Source organism: Electrona antarctica (genome assembly GCF_951216825.1).
Source record: "Electrona antarctica genome assembly, chromosome: 4".
In the NCBI taxonomy this organism is placed as follows: Eukaryota; Metazoa; Chordata; class Actinopteri; order Myctophiformes; family Myctophidae; genus Electrona; species Electrona antarctica.
In genome coordinates, this window is record NC_136809.1 from 9,064,400 (window position 1) to 9,086,495 (window position 22,096).

The following is a 22,096-nucleotide window of genomic DNA, read 5'->3' on the forward strand; positions in this document are numbered from 1 at the left end:
AGACATTAAAGGCCCTCATTTATCAATTGAGTGCAAATTCTGCCCCAAATTCGAGTGTAGGATTCGTAGTACACCCACGTCGGGTCGGCATTTACAAAGTGATCGTAGACAGCTGTTCCTTCCTAATTTCATTCCTAGCAGTGATAAATGTGACGACTGAAATCAATCTGGCACGCCCTATAAAATCTAGCCGCGCCCTCGGTTTTGCGACATGAACAACTGCAATACGACCTGGAAACCATGGTTACAGGGAAAGAAAGTTTCACTCGCTTGCCTAAGTTGCCTTGCTGCCCCCTCCCATACACACACACAGACGCACGCACGCACACGCACGCACAAGCAACTTGTTGTATCTTAAATAAATAAACCTGCATGAATTAAATAAAGCTGTAGGACTACGCTGTCTGTTTCTCCTCTCGCTTCGCTTCCCTTGCTGCCCGCATCACCCCCCCCCCCGCACGCACGCACGCACATATCGCAATTTGCAAGCAACTGTCACTGTGTGTTGTTAGTTGTATATTAAATTATTAAAGTCTTTTTAATTTAATATACAACAAGATATATTGGTGAACGAAAACCTGAACCTGTGAACCATGAATTAAATAACAAATAGGCACACACACGCTGCTGTTTTGCATAGGTGCTCCTCCTGTCCTGTCTGTCTGTCTCTCTCTATCACTGTGGTCCGTCCGTGACCGTGACCAACTGACCATGCACCGCACGTTCGACAGACTATTTAGATTGCCTCGCAGTCGCTGCAGTGGCTGGGCACTGGTGGTGGTGGGCTGGCTGGGTAGCCTACCTTTATCTCCGATGCGGTTCCCACGTGCGCTGGCACGGTACATTTGGCATTCGAGCGACACGTCGGGTTTATTAAACGAGGAGGAGATTGCACATACCGTAACTCCAGAAAGACATCGGCCTGCTGTAGATTAGGCTACAGTAGGCTACCCACGTTGGGACTCTCCGCAGCTGCAGCACTGCACTAGCCTATAGTACTCTCCAACGTCCCGTCATGGAAATATTTCAGCACAGACAGCCCAAATCCTCGCATGTATGCGCTCATGCAAAACACTGTTTAAATGGCTTAAGCATCTAACTTGCAACATTGTTTTTAATTGCGCGATTTTAATTACTTGTAAAGTTGGAAATCTCCTACTAATTTCATATGACACAAAGACACATCTTATATGTATTTAGCCCATATATACCTATACAGTTTTATATAAACATTTTAGGAGTGAATACATATGTTTAGATGCCTGTGACAGCCTCTCAGCTGGTCAAACAATGCTGCTCCGCTGTTCTACGACAGAAAAACAGGTGAGGACAAAGCGTACGACAGCTCCCGACCAGACGTGAGTTTTGTCTTGGCACAAGATCATTTTCAATCTTTGGCGCAAATCGTAAATGCCGAAAATTGCGGTAATTTCGGCGTACACCCATATTTTGGCGTACGCACGGTTGATAAATGAGGGCCTAAGGGTTGCTCTGTTCCGTTGGCACCACTGAACTTTATGCAAACCACTGAACTTTATGCAAACAAGCTAATCTGTCTGGCGTAAACTAGGCAATTCAATTTCCTGTGTAGACAATGTCTGAAAACAGCCAGTTAGTTAGTATAGGTCTATTAGCAATAGTATTAGTATTGTTATTAACATTGAGTTAACATGTCAGACCGCACATTACATACATTAGGACTGAAGCTTTCCACCAAGTTCAATGTATTCTCACACCTAACAGGTGACGAGTTGGGACGGATAGTCATAGTACTCTCACACATTCTAACTAACTCCAAAAACCTGTCTGTCTGTTTTGAACACACCCACAGAAAGGTACAAGCGGTACGGTACTCATATGGCAACCTGCTATACAACTTTGACAGTCACCTTAGCCCTTAGTTTAGGCCTTTAGACCTAGGTCTGAAGAATAGCAAAAAAATAACCAATTTTGTCCCAAAATAAAAGTTCACAACACTCCATTGAATTAATAGGAGACCCTAAAGAAAAGAAAAAAACATGGTTGTGTTTAGTTCTAACTCTGAGGACCTCTGCTACTATGTGTAATAATACGACTCCTATATATGTTATCCCTGGATGGCATATTACTGGTGATCATTCATCCATCCTGGTGCCTTTCTTTGTACATTATATATACAGGCCTCACCTGCTGTCACCATGTATGTTTAGTTTGTTTACACAGACATGCAGCCAGGATCTGTGTGTGTACACTGTTTATCCAAGAGAGATAGGTGGGGAGTTGAATGGTGATTAATGCCAATGGTCCCAAAATCTGCTAAGCATTCGAAACATTATAGTAATACATGGTTGAAGATTGCAGTTTTATGTCAGAAATTGTCCCAATTTCCTTTTTCGTCCATCCAATTTTCTACCAAATACACAGTGACTTGAGCCCATGTGCACCTGCAGTTCCAGCATGGGGGTGGGCTGGGGGTGGCCTAAATACTGGTACTACTTCTTGTTTCCAGGGTGTAATGACTCATTCGACAAACAGCCGTTTGTGCACCTGCTGAAAAACAAGATAACCGAGTGAGGACATGCACTACGATGTTGATACCAAACCTGACGATTTTGGTCTTTTTCATAGGTAAATTACTGTTTATTCTTAACTTTCCTGTGACATGTGATATCAAGTTGACTTATTAGACGGTCTTATTCTATTGGCTAATAGTATTTGTCCTGGTCTATTGGTTAAATATTTATAAAACTCACTGATGTAACCATTTTCACTTGTACTTTTACAGTAGGTCTACTTGTACAAAATAGTGAAAATACAAGATCAACAAGGTCACAATGTATTGTGTTGTGATGTGATGCATTGTGAGCTTGTAGACTATTGGCTATTTTAGCTACTTTTGTGCAAGATTTTTTCTGCAGCTCGACAGCAACAACATGTTGGTGGCAAAAGTATTTCATAGATAAAATACAGAAAGGCATACTGTGGCCAAAATGGCAAGGAAGTGGGTAATGTTTCATTGACCCATATGTTATTTGGAAAATATGAATAAAGAAACTTTGAACTTTTTACCAGTAGCTTCGAAGAAGCGACTGGTTAGTGTTTACCCTGGAAACTTGCGACACCGCTAGTCGACCGGTAGATCTTGCTGCTGAGTGGGTTGCCAAGTCCGCATATTTCAAAAGCCCACAAAAACACCTTTCAACACACTACTTACACACACTCCAACTCCGACTCGCTTATAATTCGCGGACCTGGCAACACTGCCTCCCCTTGCGCCATTGGCTAAGCCACCAACAAACACACACGCACACACGCCTGGAAGCCACCGCTTATTCCTTCTAAATCTCTGTATATAAAATATAGCTAACTCATCGAAACTCTTAGTTACATCAATATTGTTCTTCGCCAATAGTTGGTTTGTGCCAAAGTATTACGATTATACAGTTCGCATTGTACAATTCCTCTGCCACGCACATTCACAGCCATTTCCCATCGCGGTGGTTTGACCCAGAGCCAACTAATAGAAGAGTTACGACATTGAGGGGGCAAAAACCGAGCAGTTGTCATGCCTCCTCCTCCCTGGCTGGCACAGCTAACAAGTTAGCCATGTGCTATCTGTGTTGTGTTTACTGGCAGATGATAATGGCACTGGCACAAGGGGGAGTTAATAATCTGACGTTGAACATTGTAGGCTGTACAGATAGCGTTTGCATGACAGATAAGCAATGTAACCAGTGTGGGCGCTTGTTGTCTCAGTCCGTGTCCAAAAAAAAAAAAGACTGTTGGTCCATTTGGTTGTTTCCTTGCCGACGTCCGCGAGGACCACCGTGCGTCGCGGACCCCCACGCAGAATGTCGCGGCCCCCTGCTGAGTCCTCCGCGGGGGTCCGCAGGATACTACGTGGGGGTCCGCGGATAACGGGGGTCCCCGCGGTAGTCAGCCCTATTCATTGATATTCATAGTAAAAACCAAGCATTCTCCCATGTTGATAAGAGTATGTAAAATTTGAAAAGCACTAAAGCAGTGGTTCTGAACCTGTGGTCTGGGGACCACCAGTGGTCCTTGAGGGGGTTCCAGGTGGTCCCCAGCTAAATGATGGAGACTTGGTAACCAAATGAACCCTTAGAGATCTTTAACTCTGGAGAGTGTACAATTAAACCAAGTGGGTCCATTTGGTTCAATTTCACACTCTCAACAGTTAAACTTAAAAGTAATTGTTAAACATCTGCATTACTTCTACACAATTTGAGAATGTCGAAAAAATATTTTGATCAACATTGGCCTGTTATCTCTCCTAATTAGTCCATGAGCCAGACCCCCCTAATTTGCTTGTTAATTACGAAATGGGTGGGCAAATTCTTGTTTGAATTTTTGACTAGCTGTACATGTCTACTTCACATTTTTGTATGATAACAATTGCAGACTAGCAGCTTAGTGGTAGTTATCATGCATTGAATACATGCACCCCTATATTGCCACATGCAAATTGTGAGAACAAATATATGATCAACGTTTGAACCTTACTTTGTGCAGAGACCAATGAAACCACTTTTCTGCATAATTCAAATATGGGGAATTGATTGGAATGGTTATTTTACTTCCACAAAACTTCCATATATGCTTAAATGGGCTTTTAATGCAGTATTTTGCACACACATCTAAGAAATTTAAAATAAGGCTTGCAAATATCCCCATTTTGGAAGTGTGTGCTAAGAACCAGATTCTGAACCAACATGTTCCTAATGGCTATAGAAAACTGCTCACCATTCTAAGCTTTAATTTGAGTGGTAACATGTGTTTGTACGTTTTGTAACTCTAGAGATACAATCAGAAACACTATTATAGTGTGATAACACGAGCCAGGGCCATAGCTATAGAATCAAATGGGTGGGCAAAGCTGGTGTAATTTTTTTTGACTTGTTGTGCATCTCTAATTCACAGTTTGGCATGATAACCATTGCAGACACATAGCTTAGTGGTCGTTATCATGCATTGAATATGTGGACACCTATATTACCACACACATTCTTACAAAAATATATGATCAACGTTTGAGCCATCATTGTGTAGAGACCTATAATCACACCTTTCTGCATAATTCAAGTATGGGTAATTGATTGGAATAGTCATTTTACTTATTCAATACTTTCATATATTTTTTAATGCAAAATTCTGCACACAAATACAATAATTTGAAAATAAGTCTTTCCCAATTTGACAGTATATGCTGACCGACTCGACACCGGGTAATTATTGTAAGGACCTCTTTAAAAACAACATTGCTGATAAACTGGCACTTCTTGTTTGTCTCTTCATCTCGAGCAAGAATGCCTGCTTGATTTGCTAACCCTACTGGCCGCCACATAGAACTGGCCATGGCTGAAGAAGTCCCTCATGCAGAAGACCCCAACACGGTGTAGTGTCTGGCCCTGAGACTTATTGACAGTCATGCCGAAGCAGGGTTTCACTGGAAACTGTTGGCAGGGCAGAGTGAATGGATATATGATGTCGGTTGGACACAGGGTGATGCGTGGACTGAGTGTGCATCCCGCATTGACATTGACAAAGTCGTACGATTAGTCACAGACGTTACCGCAGTGAAATTTGTTCTCCGCATTTGACCCATCTCTTGGTGAGCCGCAGCGTGCGCCGCACTCGGGAATCATTAGTTGATTTGACCCCCAATCCAGCCCATGCAATCACAGATCTTGCAGCTATAGGCGTGCATCTCGTGCTTTGTCTGACTCAGCTCTCCGTGCACGTTGTTGTGCGTCACGCATCCAGTTGCGGTAGGCTCGGGTACCTTTCGGCATATTGGCATGTAAAAAAGGTGATCTGTAACTGCCATCTATTAGCCAATTTATCATTCTGTTGAGCTGGTCAAGTCATGATGTCAGCGGTATCACCATTTATGCCCATCTTTGTCAGGCATGCCCAAATATGGGGTCTATGCAGATGTCAGAAGTCGGTGGGACGAACCCGTATTTAGGCATGCCCAAATATAGAGTTGCAGAGGCAGAGGCCTTGTGATGTCAGCTGTGGCTCAGGCAGAGGCCTTTTGTGGCGGTTCTGGACAACCAACTCGACACCGGGCACTGCACTCCCTGTGGGGGTGTGGAACGCGTGTGTCGAATTTGAAGTAGGTGGGGCGAACATGGATTACAGACGTACAGCTGTACAGACACAGATACTTTTATATTTACATTTATAGTTAGACATTGGCTACTACCGGTATATGGACATTGAATATTCCCTCGTTTAAAACCTTTGACTTTGACATGTTAACAAAATGAAATAAGAATGTTGACTCTGTCAATACAATATTCAATCCAATATTTGGATTGAATATTGATTCGGGAAAGTTAGGCAAAATCAGGCATATTTTCCTATATAATGCCTAATTTGCATATTTAAATATACAATTTCAGAAAACTTGTAATACAATAAATCATTGTTTGCATGTAATTAATCAACTAGGGATGGTGATCACTAGTTCTTAATTTTTTTCATCCTATTCACCCATCATGTATATAGGTGAAAATAACAAAATGTGTGATAAATATGAAAAAGCTGCTCCTGTGGAAGTGTTGACCTTCTAAACAATTTAATATAGGTATGGTTTTGCCCACTCATTGCCCACTCATGGACTAAATGGTACCAACATCAATACAGTTCTTTAGTTTGGGTCTGGAAGGCTAAATGTCATCAAATGGTGGTCCGTGGCTCAAATGCAGAATAAACTAGAACTTTACTCTGTCGAGTGCCTACTTGCTTGTTGCACACAAGTAGGCCATTTCCTACTAGTGCGCAAGCAGAGCGCGCAAGTACTCTCGACCGCTACAAACTGTCAAATCTCAGCTTCTCTGTGAAAGAACGTTTGAAATATTGAATTATTAGGTTTAGCTATTTGCTACGTACCTACTTTTTGCACGTAAAAAAATTGTATTATGAAGTAGTGTAGAAGTTTCTATCTATAAAAGAAATACAGTTCTATCGATTTAGAACTGTCCTGGATCCCTTTTTAGTTTCTCAAAGGAAATGCCTCTATGTATATGTATATGTACGTAATGTGTAAGTTGATTAGCGGTATACTGTGGTTACTTTTGATGCGTATGGACCGTCCCAGCATATGACGTCAGGGTAATACTGGTATAAAGATGTGGATTAAAGGACCCAATGCCAGGGTGTAATTGGTTTTCGATGGTGACGTAAGGACGATATGTTTTAGTGTCGGGAGGATTAGAGGTAATGTTCCTATGTATATGTATATGTATATGTAATTTGTAAGTTGATTAGCGGTATACTGTGGTTACTTTTGATGCGTATGCACCGTCCCAGCATATGACGTCAGGGAATAACTGATATAGCTAGCTCAGTAGTCAGTAGTCATTACGTCATTTCATTTGCTGGGACGGTGCACTCCTGGGCGAAACCAGTGCACGGTGCACTCCTGGGCGAAACCAGTGCACGGTGCACTCCTGGGCGAAACCAGTGCACGGTGCACTCCTGGGCGAAACCAGTACTTGCGCGCTCTGCTTGCGCAAGTAATAATGGGCCTTGATATTAAAAATCTTGACTACCACTGATTTAAGGTATATTTAGAACGGATAAAAAATATGCGATTAATTTGCGATTCATCGCAATTAACTATGGACAATCATGCGATTAATCGCGATTACATATTTGAATCGATTGACAGCCCTATTATTATATAAGACGGAGGCAACAATTGTGCAAATAGCCAATCCACAAGTTCACAACGGCCTTGTACATCTGCTATTTCACAACATTTATCTGTGGAACCATTCTGTTGCTTGTCTGGGTGGCCCCTCCCCAGTTCAAATATGATTACTTTGGCGGGTCACAGCCTGAAAAGGCTCCTAGAATTGCTAGCCTACCACCTTGATATTAACAAAAAAAGATGTTGTAACTTGTATTGCGTAGCCTTATGTAACTATTCATTGATTCACTCCCAAAATCCATTTGGCAAAAAAACAAACAAATCACACCTGTGTGAAGTGTGGGGCGCTCACGCATTCTCTCATGTTGGGCTAGTTGGTGTCAAGGTGATGTATGTTTGCTCAGCAGTTGCTGATGTCTGCTCAGGAGGTTTGAGTGTTTACTCAGACCGAAAACAAATTAGAGGGAACATTACCGCGGACCACCGCACCAACCTCCGCAGGGACCCCCCTTATATTAAACACACATCTATACGGAAGCTACTGGTTATTATTCATAATGTATGAATTCTTGTTTTTTAATAAGTTTGTACAAAAGTTCTTCTACGTATGACCTCTGTGTCATGAAACCTGGCACGTATGTGGCTTTCTTTTCCGTTCCGTTTAACTTTCAGGAACAAGAATCAAGAAGTGTGTGTGTGTGTGTGTGTGTGTGTGTGTGTGTGTGTGTGTGTGTGTGTGTGTGTGTGTGTGTGTGTGTGTGTGTGTGTGTGTGTGTGTGTGTGTGTGTGTGTGCGTGCGTGTGTGCGCGTGCACGTGTGACCATATCTTGCTAGGAAATACAAGCTGATGGTGTTACAAAACCAAATATGAGGAAGCCTTTATCAGAAGTGTGAGAAAGAACATGCTCAGGCAGACATCCATCAAAGAAGTGCACAGCAGTTGCCAGCGTGGCTCTGCAGGCTGTATTACCCGACCTGGACAAAAGCATGCACATTGATATAGGCCTACTTGTTGTCAGAGTAGGCTACTTGTTGTACAATTTACAATTTAGGCATTACAAAAGTAGTAGTAAGATATTTTTTACAAAAAGTACATTTTTGAAAATTACACTAAGGTATTGTATGATTATTCTTCATCAATCTGGTTGATTTACCCTGCCCACTCCACTGAGCTTCAGTCTGATAATCAGGCTAGAAGTTTATGGCTTTATTTTCTACATTTTGTACAAGTTTGTAGTTAACTGCAAAACCAGGCAACCAACACAACCAATCATCATGGTTCCTGTTTCACCCATGCCTCAGTGGTGAAACAGGAACCATGTGTTATCTAGTGAAAATCCACGTTTAAAGATGTGAAATGCTTCACTTCCGCTTTAGACTTCCGTAATTAGTAACTTACAGTATAGGAGCTCTATCAAAATTGTTCTTTTTTGGGAAACAGCAGGGTTGCAGCAAGAAGAGTATATTTCACTTCCTCTTTAAACTTTAAACTTCTATTAGGACACAAGTCATTCACTGTTAATTAATGGTGATTTGCAAGCACATTGGAATAGGTGGAGAAACGTGTCAGGTGTGATGTGTGATAGGAAAGTGTCAGCAAGAATGAAAGGGAAGGTGTACAAACAATGGTGAGACCAGTTGGGGGAGCAGAGCAGGTATAGCGGAGACTAGTTGAGGTTCCTTCTGGGAGTAACAAGGATGGATAGGATCAGCAACGGGTACATCAGAGGGACAGTTCATGTTAGATGTTTTGGAGATAAAGCCATAGCGGCCCCTGAAGGTAACAGCCGAAAGGAATAGAAGACGTTTTGAAGCTGGCGGATCATTTTATAGTGGTGGAAAGTAACTAAGTACATTTACTCAAGTACTGTACTTAAGTACAATTTTGAGGTATTTGCACTTTACTGTATTTCCTATTTCCAGTACTTTTACTTCTACTCCACTACACTACGCCACTCAGAGGCAAATATTGTACTTTTACTCCACTACATTAATTTGAAAACTTGAATTTTCCTTACTTTGTAGATTGTATTAATTATTACAAAACATACATTAATCACTTCAGCCCTATATACTGTACATTTTGTCATTCTGTAAAATGCCCTCCCCCTCCTTAGCAACGGTTGCTAAACTATTTGGATTGGCATTGGACAATTGCTTATTGGGGTGGGGTTTAGCGAAGGGCTAATTTGCTGGCTGGCAGTTCTTGATGTATTTGGCAGTGTCCTGCTAGTCTCATTCTCCTGGCTGTTATTGTCTGGCTCACCCTTGGTGTTCCCTCATACAGAATCTGCATGTACTGTACACTCTTGCTGATGTTAAGTACTGCCCGCACGCATTCTGGTGTAGCACCCATTTAGAGACTTCTGCAGGGTTGGCTTCAGGGTCCAGCATTCACTGCCATATAGAAGAACAGACTCTATACTGTTGCATAGAATAAGGTCACATTCCCACCTAATACTTCGGTAGACTCGATGCGAATGGGCGGAGAAGTTGGGATTCTTGCATATTTCATTTGCTGCGGTTTGCCTTCACACTGCGCTTACATCCGCATCAATTGGAAACGCAGCAGGGGGGACCTTTATCAATGTGTTCCATTCATAAACTAGCCTACACAGTGAAATCTATGGTGTTAAAATTATACTCATAACGTGCATGTGTCGTGCCGTCGGATTGGACCTCTCTCTCTCCCCCTCGCTCTCTCTCTCACTATACGCATGCAGCCACGCACTGTTCTTTTGGGCATGGAGGCACAGTGCTGAGCGCACTGAGAACAGACAGCAGCGCAAAATGTTTACAAGTTTATCGAGATGAAAGTCCCTACTCCCCAGTCCCCACACAGTGACAGCACTCCATGTTTACGCACAGACAGACAGACAGAATATTCTGTAAGCTACACTGCAGTGTTTTTATGTGTTTCCTTAAGCAATTGATTAATGTACTCGTCCTCATTTCAACCAGGGTCTCCTCATTCGACCACGTCTATCTATCCACGGTAGCGGGACATCTTTGCGCTGTGTAAAATATGCCTTCTCCGTCTCCAACTGTGTTTAGCTCCTCGCCCGCCACATTGTTTGCTTCATTTCCTTTATTTGCGATTGGAAGCGAAGCGAAACCCCCGTTTTTGGTCGGAGTAGAATGCGGTTCTTTGATGCGCATTAGGATTCGAATGATGCTTCACACCTGCCAAACGAAGCACACTTTCCGACAATGTGCAGCAGGATTCGTTTTAATCGCAGTAAGGCTTTCTGGTGTGAAGGTCACCTAAGTTGAGTTTGATTTGACAAGAGGACAAGGCTTTCTTTTGTGTCTAAATAGGGAATTTCTTATCAGGGGGTTTCATACCAGTGGGAAGTGGTTTTAATAGGTTACAAAATAATTCTGTAGTTACAAATCCAAGATAGGGGAAACATTTCTGTCAGAGTGTGGGAATTAAGATACCCTTTGTTCAGGTTTGATTGCAGGTGCTGTGGTCTCAAAAACAAAGGAAAACTGGCAGAGACTAAAAAATAGTATTTAATTTATTTCAACATGCTCAGTGCTCTGTGCTCAAAGTGAAGGGTGTAAAAAGTTGAAAATGTTTCGGTCCTAGGACGTCAATGCACTATAATATGAGTGGACAACAGACAGACAATTTACTCTTATAGCGCTCTAGATCAGCACAGGTGCTGAGGGTCAGGGTTATCATTATCAAGGCCACTAAAGAACATCACCATGGCAATGGTGGGGAGTGGACATAACATTATAGAACCAGGACCTAAGTCTGCTTTCACCATATAGTCTCTGATGCTTCGAGAGTGTGAGAAAGGAAATAGTGTCGGTCATGTCTTGGTGTCCAGACATTTTACTCATACAGCATGTGCAAACCTGCTGCAAGAAAACTACTAATTTACTAATCTGAAAATACAAGGCTGGAGAGGGTTCATCACATTCCCAAATTATCATTATTCATATATCCACACTTGACTTGTTAAATTGGGTGGTGTCTCATTTAATTGTCACTTTGATCTATATTGTAATATTGCATGTGTGTTGTTACTTAATCTTAACTGACAGTCATATCACCTCATGTTTACAGTGATGAACACATCTGATATGACGGTGGTGAAGGAGACTGTTGGAGGATCCATCACACTACCTATCCCAATAATTCAGGATGGAGTTCTATCTTTAAATAATTCAGCTATTGCTGTGGTGTTGGACAGTGTAAGCAGGATCGTGGACAAAGATTTCAGAGAACAACTTCAGTGGAATAAAGACTCTGGACAGTTTACAATCACAGGACTGCAGAGAAAGAATTCTGGGATTTATAAATTAGAAGATACAAATACGAAAAAAAGTACATTATATCATCTCACTGTTTATGGTAAGACAACTTTGTATTTGGAAATAATTCTAATTACATTTACATAGAGAAGTATAAACAATGTAAAACAGCCTGTCACTGAATCAAATGTGGTTTAGGGTTTACAAATACAGATAGGTAATTCCATGTCTTGATTGTCCACTTCAGATCCTGCACCGATGCCTGGTGTGAAGGTCTCTGCTGTGAGCAGTGAGAGCTGCAGCCTGGTGTGTTTTGTAGAGAAGGTTGATGAGACCGTTCTCTACTGGTACAAAGGAGAGAAGATTCTGAACCAGACCAGCACTGTTCCCTCTCTTCCTCTCATTGTAGATAAGAAGGCATTGAACTCCTCTTACAGCTGTGTTGCTGCCAACCCTGCTAATAACACCAACACACTGTCACTCAACTTCACAGCACTCTGCAGTGAGAACAACCTTATTATTATTACAAGTAAGGACAGTTCCACCACTGTTCATAACAACATGTTTTATGTCATCATGTTTTCTGTTGTTGTATTTTATCATGTTGATTTGAAATGTTCCCCACAGGTGACGACAGCCGGACAGGATATTGGTGGTTGTGTTTTGTGGTGCTTGCAGTTATCATCGCCCTTTTTGTGATGATGATAATAATAAAGAGGAAGAGGGACAGAACACCTCAAGGCATCATCTCAATGACTTCTCGTGGTAATCCAAACAAGCTCAGTTTGAACTTTGAATAGTCTATTTGTTTGGCGCAAAGTCCTAAAGATACAGCACTGTGAAATGATATAAGAAAGATTATGGCCAAGTAGATGAAGTTCCTTCTGTTTAAATTCAATGTAAAAGATAGTTAGACAAGCTGAGCACTGATAACGACTGTATACGTACTTGCTTATTAATGTGTCATCTTGGAAAGTAGCCTACAGTTGGGAGCTAGTTTATGATCTGTTTTATTTCAGTTATTATGTATATCTTCATTGCACTGCAGATTAGAAACTATATATGAATTCATATTGATGACTGAAATCCATTCAGTAGCTTGAACAGGTTGGTTTTACTTCAGCAACCACTGTGAAGAAGTACCGACAGTTTCATTAAGATCATAGTATTATGGAGTAGGTGTTTTACAGGCAGCTGTAAACATTGAACATCCTGTGTTGTCACTGTCAGGTACTGTATCATATGTGTCAAAAAGCTTCCCTTTTTATGGTAATATTTTGATAGCGACAGTTATAGAGAGACATGAAGGCAGACAGAGAGCAGGGGAATGGCAGACGGGAATCCAACCGGCGGGGACACGATGAATAAGGCATTGTATGCACTGGGGTCGCCCCCCATCCCCTAAAACAAGTCCCTTAAACTCTTTAACTTAACTGATGGAAATCCCCAGTCTTTCCAGACGGGGCTTTCTGTCTTTGTTTTGTTTTTAGTACTCTGTTTTTCTATAGTTTGTCATTTGTAATAATAATTAACTTGAAACAGTCACTAGCCAGTGATGTCTTTTAACGTTTCACACACTTCGGCTCACTGCAGAGAGCACACTGTTTACACAGAGCAGAGCGTGGCTTCCCCGAAAGCCAAACAGAGACATAGATAAGGTTGCCTCAGTGATGAGGGTGCAATTTATCATTTTACTGTATGTACATACAGTAAATGATGTTCTGGGAAGTGTGTGTGTGTGTGTGTGTGTGTGTGTGTGTGTGTGTGCGCGCGCGTGTGGTTTTCCTAAAATTGTGACACCTTTTAAAAATAGTAACAAGAAAATAATGACATACTTATTAGCCATCAGGCTAATTGTAATATTCAATTACAATTATATACAGTATATTTTCCAAGTTTCAATTGTTTTTTTAACTGTCATTTCTAGATTCAACCAAAAGAGAGGAACCTGTTTATACTGAAGTAAATGTTAAAAGGACTAACAGGCAGGTTAGTAATATTAGTTAATAATAACTGAAACTGACGCACGCACGCACGCACGGCGCGCTCGCACGCACGCACACACACACACACACATCTCCCTAACTACCGTCATCACTGTTTGCTGTGTGTTCTATATCTACAGTATGTGTAATAAAAAAACAAACCTAGACCTTTCATGAAGCTACAGTAGAAGACAATCTGTCACCATCTCTTATCCCCCACGCTGCAGGTTTATTTTTATACACTTTCATTGTCCCATGTCTTTCTTACATCCATGTTTTCTTGTCCCCCCAGAAAAGGAATTCACCGGAATTGTCTGAATTAAGCCCCCCTGTCTCCAATCTCACCACGGTCTATGACACAGTGTCACTGCGTCACATGAATAAAACAGATGCAGTATGAGTTTTGAGTGTTTGTATAAACACAAACATTGCGTAAACACAAACATTGAGGACGCAAATTGTGACTGTCTGGAATGAAATGATGTATGGTGATAAGAGCGCCCCTCCCTTCACACAGGTGTGATTTTGTATTTTTCCCTGGCGCAAATCCTTGCGCCAGGGATTCCTCCAGTTCATCTACGCCATCATCCACACCATACTGTAAAAAACAGAACAAAAAGAAAAGCAAGCAAAAAGGAAAGCAAACCAAGAATTGCACATGCCTCGAGCCCATTATAGACATACAGTTATTTTCCCCATTCTTTTTTCTTTTTCCTATCCTAGGTCTGTCCAATCAATGGGGCATTGGGCCTTTAGAAGGATCAGAGAAATTTCAGCAGGAAAATAATCTAATAATAGGGCCCACACCACCTGAAAGGAAACGTTGTTGCCTCTATGCACGGCACAGAGTCTTTCATGGGGTAGCACACCGAAGATCTCTTTATACCACATTTATACCGTTGGAGGCTTATCCTTAATCCAGTTTATCAGAATGCATTTCCGGGCTGAAAGTAGAAGTTTATCAAATAGTTTGAATTGTAAGGGTGTCAAATTAATTTATTTTGACGGGAGTCCCAGTAAGAAAGCTCCCGGATCCTTCTTTATTTTCACCTTAAAGATGTCGCTTAACTCACGTGCCACTTGGCCCCAGAACCTGGATATACACTTACATTCCCAAAAGTAGTGATAGTAGGTACCGAGATCTGTTTGACATTTCGAACATAAAGGAGATATTGAACGGTCCATTTTGTTTAGTAACACAGGTGTGATGTGTAATCTGTGAAGAATTTTATGTTGTGTTTCTCTTAGTCTGTTACAGGTGTAAACCTTTTTAACTGATTCAATGTCCTCTTGCCAGTCATCCTCAATATACTCATTGTTAAAATCCCTCTCCCATTTACGGAGAGATGGTATCTCCTGGGAGTCCAGCAGTGAGTAAAACGATGAAATGAAATGTGAAACCTTACTACAGTTACATAGGAAATTCTCTGTTTTACTGTAAAGGGAGCCCAGTGGCGTTGGCACTGGCAGCTGTAGTGAGTTAATGAATATTTGCAAGAAACCAAAAGTCTTAAAGATGGCCGAACTGCGCCCTGGTCCAAATTCATGGTTGCTAGAGATTGGTAAAAACCCATCTTAAAACTCATTTTTATTCTTTGGCTTTTATACCCTGATTGATTGATTTTGTATTTATTTGTAGGCTATTGTATGTTCTCCTTATGTTGCATTGTGTTTTTATTTACTGTTATGCCTACTGTAACTCTGTTGTTTTTAAATGTGCTTTATAAATAAAATTGATTGGATTGGATTGGAAGATTGTTCTTCTAGTTTTAGATTGGCTATTTTTGAGCGGCACTAGCCCCTCCTACAGCTTTTGTCCCCACACATCTCAATATTTGCCATTGACAATGAAAAGAGAAATTAGGTCAAATGTCCGCCAAATATGATTTGATTGTTTCAACACAAACATTAAATGCCATTGACAATTAAGGGAAATTGTACGTCATATGTAGACGAGCAAATCGGCTAACCAATCACATAAATGTAGTTGTTCATGAGATGATATATTGTGATGTATAATGATGAGAGCGCCCCTCACTTCACACGGGTGTGATTTATATTAATATATAGCAGCCTAATGTAGTGTCAAAGTTTATGATGATTGGCACAAGAAAACAGCAGTAAGAGACCTTGATTACCAGGGTATAGAGCAACATGAAATTGATGTGGAAGTCATATGATGCAATTATTGGGTTTTTTTTGTGGCCAAGTTATTATCATTCTATCATCTAATCATTTTTTATTTTGCAAATCCCCCATCTCGATCCCCATGATCCAAATATTGTTGATCATCAATAATCTCTTGCTTCTGTGCTCTTTGATTAGAGCGATACTACACTATCATTGAATGGTAAAACAGGTCTCAGTTGTTTATTTGCTATATCACAAATATAGAAAATAAACAAATAAATGTGTCAATGTTCAGGGCCGCCCCTGACGAGCGGCCCAGAAGATTATTTTCCCATAGACGTTTCGAAAAGTATTTATTTAAAGACGTTTACGCCGAGGACAAAGACAATTCGGCTCGTGACAAATCATGACAATGAATAAACACAATGTTTTGGGCCGATCAAATAATTAGAAAGAAGAAACAAAAAGGCAGGATACAACACATTTTGTTTTGTTTTAAAATAAATACTTTTTGAAACGTCTATGGAGAAAATGAATGGGGAATTCTCTTCTGGGCCGCTCGTCGTCATGAAAGGGCGCTAGCCTGAGGACGCAAATTGTGATTGGCCGGAACGACATTTGTGATGATTTGATTGGTTGAGCGCGGAATGTGATTCATGATGGTGTGTGATAGGAGCGCCCCTCACTTCACGCGAGTATGATTTTTGAAAGAATGTTTAGACATTTCTTCCTATGACGAAACGCCAGGGTTAGTGTGTTTAACTCTCGTGTATAGCCATGCCCGAGATAACGACATTAATTTACCTTTGCACAGGTAGCCGGGGATGAGATCCCGATCCCGAGAAATTAGCGTTCATCCAGAGTTTATAAAAAAATCACACCCGTGTGAACTGAGTGGTGCAAGGTCTTATATAGCCTGATCAGCTGTAGTCTGACGTAATGTCAGTGACCATAGTAACCATGCTCATTTTTTGGGTCCCACGTACAGGTACACACACGTACAGGTACACAAACAGACAAAGCTGGTTGTTGGAGTGGTTTTTTCACCACTCAAACATGTATTTAGCTTTGGAATGTAGCAGGACGAAACCTGATATTGATTTGTTGCAGGTGAGGAAACCATGCAGATATGGGTTTGTTGCAGGTGTAGAAGAGAAAATATAATGCCTATAGAGAGAAAACAGCATTCTCCGAAAGGAAAGGGGAAAAAAACAACTGCTGTACAAAACAAAAAGAATCGTCTGATGTGTCAATTGCATACATTGTCAACATATCTTCTTCCCAGGTCCTTGTAGTGAGACATGAGCATGACATTACGTGACTAATATTATGTGCCCGGCCTGCTATTGTACCGAACCTCCTCTATTTGAACCCTCTCAGGGAAAAAAACAAAACGCGGTGCCATCATGTCTTAACTCTCCTCTCCAAATGAAAGCTCTTCCCTCACAGTATTGTGTAGTACTGACTGAGCCTTTGCACCATGCAGTCATTACAGTGATTTTATTTCATGCAGGCAAGTGGGAAAAGGCACATGTGTGGAAGCTGTGGAAATTGGCATGCAGGCTTCTGCCAAATAGCCCCAGGTTTGAGTGGTAAAATGTGGTCCCTTAATGCCCCCTGCTGGTTAATTGAAATACCACAGGGAAATCTACCTTAGTTTCTGGCCATTTGTGGTCCTTGATTCTTTTATGCCTTTCTCTGTGAAAAGATTACCTTAATTTGTGCTTGGATTAAATTGGATAAAAGACTGAAGAATATGTGACCGGTGGCCGAATGAGTCACATAGAACTTTAACAAATTACTGTTCAACTCTTGAGAAACACATTCATATATATTCGGGCGCACTGTATCAAAGTGCAAGGTGCATACTACTGTGTAACTCAATAAAACAATGCTTTGATACTGCTGACTACGCCACTTGATTTGAATATGGAGATCAAGAACTCCTTTTAATACACTCATTAAATATAGAAGGACTGAACAAAGTTTGTGATTTATACCAGGTAAAAGAGCATTTCAATTCAAATTACCAGGAAGAAGGACTGAGGCGGAAACAGTTTTTGTAGGGGGTTACAATATCAAGTGAATGTTTATTTATATTTTTTTCAACATTTTGTCAACATTTTTTCACATTTTTTTAAAAAATAGCAGACCTACAAGCCCTATCTCCAGGACTGCTTGCCCAGGTATGTCCCAAACCGCCTCCTTAGGTCCTGGCCTGCTTGAAAAGCCACAAAGAATGGCATTTAAGAAATATTTTTTCAACATTTTTTCACATTTTTTTTTTAAATAGCAGACCTACAAGCCCTATCTCCAGGACTGCTTGCCCAGGTATGTCCCAAACCGCCTCCTTAGGTCCTGGCCTGCTTGAAAAGCCACAAAGAATGGCATTTAAGAAATATTCTTTCAACATTTTTCACATTTAAAAAAAAATAGCAGACCTACAAGCCCTATCTCCAGGACTGCTTGCCCCGGTATGTCCCAAACCGCCTCCTTAGGTCCTGGCCTGCTTGAAAAGCCACAAAGAATGGCATTTAAGATTTCTTTTCAATTTTTTCCCATTTTTTCATCGTTTCATCATTGTTTCATAATTTTTTCATAATCTTTTCATAATTCTTTCATAATTTCTTCATAATTTCTTCATAATTTCTTCATATTTTTTTCATAATTTCTTCATAATTTCTTCATAATTTCTTCATAATTTCTTCATAATTTCTTCATAATTTCTTCATAATTATTTCAAAAATAGCAGACCTACAAGCCCTATCTCCAGGACTGCTTGCCCAGGTATGTCCCAAACCGCCTCCTTGGCATTTAAGAAATATTTTTTCAACATTTTTTCACATTTAAAAAAAATTAGCAGACCTACAGCCCTATCCACATCCTCCAGACGCCAGTCCTTTGGAGTAACGTCATTGGTCGTTCAACGTAATTACAACGTCACTCGACGACATCACAATGTCGTCACCACAATCATATCCTTTATAATGGTTCATCCAATACATAAAAACAGCATTCAGCAACTATTACCTGACGAGTGAAGCTTCCTGTAACAACTTCTCAACCTTAGTTTTGGCTGCCGTGCAGCGCGGAATATTCAATCGCATATTTTAAGCGGAAGACTATCAGTAATCGGCGTCTTTGGACTGGCTAACCGGTGTGGATTTGAACCGGAACCAATACGTTTATAAGTTCCAATAAACATTAGAATTCCATTCTTTTTACAGAGAAAGACTTTACAAATCCAACTTGATCTACACTGTGTGAGAAAATGTTCAGCTGGACAGCAAAAAGATCCTATTATGCTGCTGTGTCAGTGGAACACGAGCTGTATGCCTTTGGAGGATTCTCTGACGGTGACAGGACGACCCATTTTGATGTGAATGTTTTCAACACAGTGTCTTTACACTGGGTGAAGTTACCCCTAGTGACAACTGGAAGAGGAGAACGCCTGTTTGAGGTTCCCTCCAGTCTTTTGGGGCACACCGCTGTGCTGATAGAAGACATCGTCTACCTCTGGGGAGGCTACGAGTTTGACACAAAGAGGTTACGCAACGTCCTTTTTGCATTTGATGTGGACGCCCACAGATGGTTCAAGCCTATAGTTTCTGGAACTGTTCCAGAGGCGAGGGAGAACCACTCAGCCTGTGTGTTGGGGAAGGTCATGTTTATCCATGGAGGAGACACCAAGCTTACTGAATGGACTAATGACATCTACAAATTGGACACCACCACAATGCTCTGGTCTTTAATTAACACCAGAGGAACTCCACCTCCTGCTTCATATTGTCACTCTGACACCATCATCGGGACAAAGATGTTTGTATTTGGGGGCTGGGCTAAGGGTCAGTACTACAACACCATCAGAGTGTTTGACACAGAGACCAACACCTGGCTGACCACGCCTTCTGCACAGCCTCATCCAGTAGGACGCCGTAGCCATTCAGCCTTTACCTACAATGGAGATCTGTACATATTTGGTGGCTGCAACATTAACCAGAGTCAGACCTTCAATGATCTGTGGAAATTCAACCCAGAGACCTTCACCTGGAAGAAGGTTGAGCTCAAGGGGAAACTCCCTAATGGGATGTATACAATGTGCTGTTGCATGGTGGGAGATTGTGCTTTCCTCTTTGGAGCACACAACGCACCCAATGACCTGTACATCTTAGACTTCAGTCCTAGTCTGAATCTGAAGACCTTATGCAAGCTGGCAGTTATTCAGTATGATCTGGATCAGTCTGAACTTCCACATAACATCAGGTGGGAACTGGCAGCTATGACTACACACAGACATGCTACAGTAAAAAATAAATAAATCATTAAATCAATATAAAAAGTAAAAAATCACATCCGTGTGAAGTGAGGGGTGCTCATCATCATCGTACATCATCATCAAGAATGGTGGTCCTTTATTGGCCAAGCGCTCCCACCGACATGTGATTGGTTAGCCGATTTGCTTGTCTACAAATTACGTAAAGTTTAATGTTTTGATGTTTAATTTACGTCATATTTGACCTAATTTCTCCTTTCATTGTCATTGTTGAGACGTGTGGGGACAATATTTTGCGGACATTTGACCTGAATCCCCTTTCATTGTCAATGGCAAATATTGAGACGGGTGAGGACAAAAGCTGTATATAGGAGGGGCTAGTGCCCCTCAAATAAATCACACTTGTGTGAAGTGAGGGGCGCTCTCATCATACATCATCATACATCATATACATCACATTCCATCCTCAGCCAATCAAATCATCACAAATGTAATTGAGGCCAAATAGCTAGCCACTCTTATATTCCTTGACAAGTGATCTCTAGTATCCAGTGGCGTGCACAGACATTTAGAGGGGCAGGTGCTCAAGTAAAAAAAGGGCACCTTGTGCAGCGCGTGGAACCGGACGGTTGCCTTAAAGGAGCATTCAGTGATTTGGGTGATTTGGAAAAAACCCTGGTCTGCCCGGTAACAAGTTGTGCACATGCACGCACTACAGTTGGGGGACACACGACAGGCCAACAGCACACACACACTAAGGCCCGCCCCCGCTCGATCATGATTGGCAGAAGGCCCCTCTCTATGCTGATTGGATGAAGGCTGCTGGTAACCTGACTCCGCCAGATGGGGCAGCAGAGAGTACACTGGGTTCCCCCCTCCTGCTCCCATCTGGGAACTCTCAGGCAGACTTGATGCTCCGGCCACCAAACGGCCTGGCCAATCAGCGGCAGCTAGAGGCGGGATCAAGGCAGCACTGTGTATGCCTTGACAGGTCAGGTTAGGCTGCTGGGCCACCTAGCCAAAAACGAAACCTAAGGTTTTTTTACCCCAGGGGTTAAAGGGGAATTTCTCCCTAAACCTTTTTTACAAAAGTAAGTTGATAATTATGTATATTGACAAAGAAAATATATTAAAAAAAAATAAAGATATAGGGGAGCTGGGGCTGCAGCTGGAGATGAAGCTGGGGCTGGGGGGGGGGGGGGTCTAACGCTAGAACTCCTATTCAATCTCGCAGTTGTTTTTTGTTCACATCCGTTCTAGATGATGTGACAGCAACACTCCATGCATTGTTGACACTGCACTCTTCCTGGTCTACGTGAGCTGATGTTAGACCCCTCCAGCAGCAGCCCCAGCTCCAGCCCCAGCTCCAGCTCCCCTACATCTTTATTTTCATTTTTTTAATGTTTTTTTGTCAATATACATAATTATCAACTTACTTTTGTAAAAAAAGGTTTAGGGAGAAATTCCCCTTTAACTGGGGATAGGGAGGAACTCATTATCTAATGTATACTGTGAAGTTGGCCGACCGGCCAAGTCTCCAAAAATACATAAGAATGCCCTTTTAGGGTTTTTATTCACCTTTCCAGTCCAGTGCAGATTATGGTACAGTGCGGCCTCAGCAAAGACAATGACGAAAAACAAGATTTGGCCAAAATAACAGATGTACAAACATAAACACACTTGAAGACAACACTACTGAACACCACCTAAAACAAGGAGAAGCTGTAACAGGCCATACCCTTACTTTCCAAAGGGCCCTGGCAGCTCTCACTTAGGATGTTA

General features: G+C 41.5%; 1 protein-coding gene across 3 annotated transcripts in view; it reads left to right on the forward strand.

Annotated features, from left to right (window-relative positions):
- The window catches only part of LOC306921954 (uncharacterized protein), a 42,155-nt gene extending 26,497 nt beyond the window's left edge, over positions 1–15,658 (forward strand). The window contains exons 1-6 of one of the 3 annotated variants that reach the window (XM_079499296.1): positions 2,518–2,607; positions 11,739–12,026; positions 12,174–12,455; positions 12,554–12,691; positions 13,854–13,915; positions 14,204–15,658. In XM_079499296.1, the coding sequence (XP_079355422.1) occupies positions 2,568–2,607; positions 11,739–12,026; positions 12,174–12,455; positions 12,554–12,691; positions 13,854–13,915; positions 14,204–14,311 (918 nt within the window). In that variant the 5' untranslated portion in view covers positions 2,518–2,567 and the 3' untranslated portion in view covers positions 14,312–15,658. Of the gene's footprint in view, positions 1–2,517; positions 2,608–11,738; positions 12,027–12,173; positions 12,456–12,553; positions 12,692–13,853; positions 13,916–14,203 lie in introns of those variants that run through there. The other 2 variants (XM_079499297.1, XM_079499298.1) reach the window with 2 other exon arrangements.
- The last annotated feature ends 6,438 nt before the right edge of the window (positions 15,659–22,096 follow it).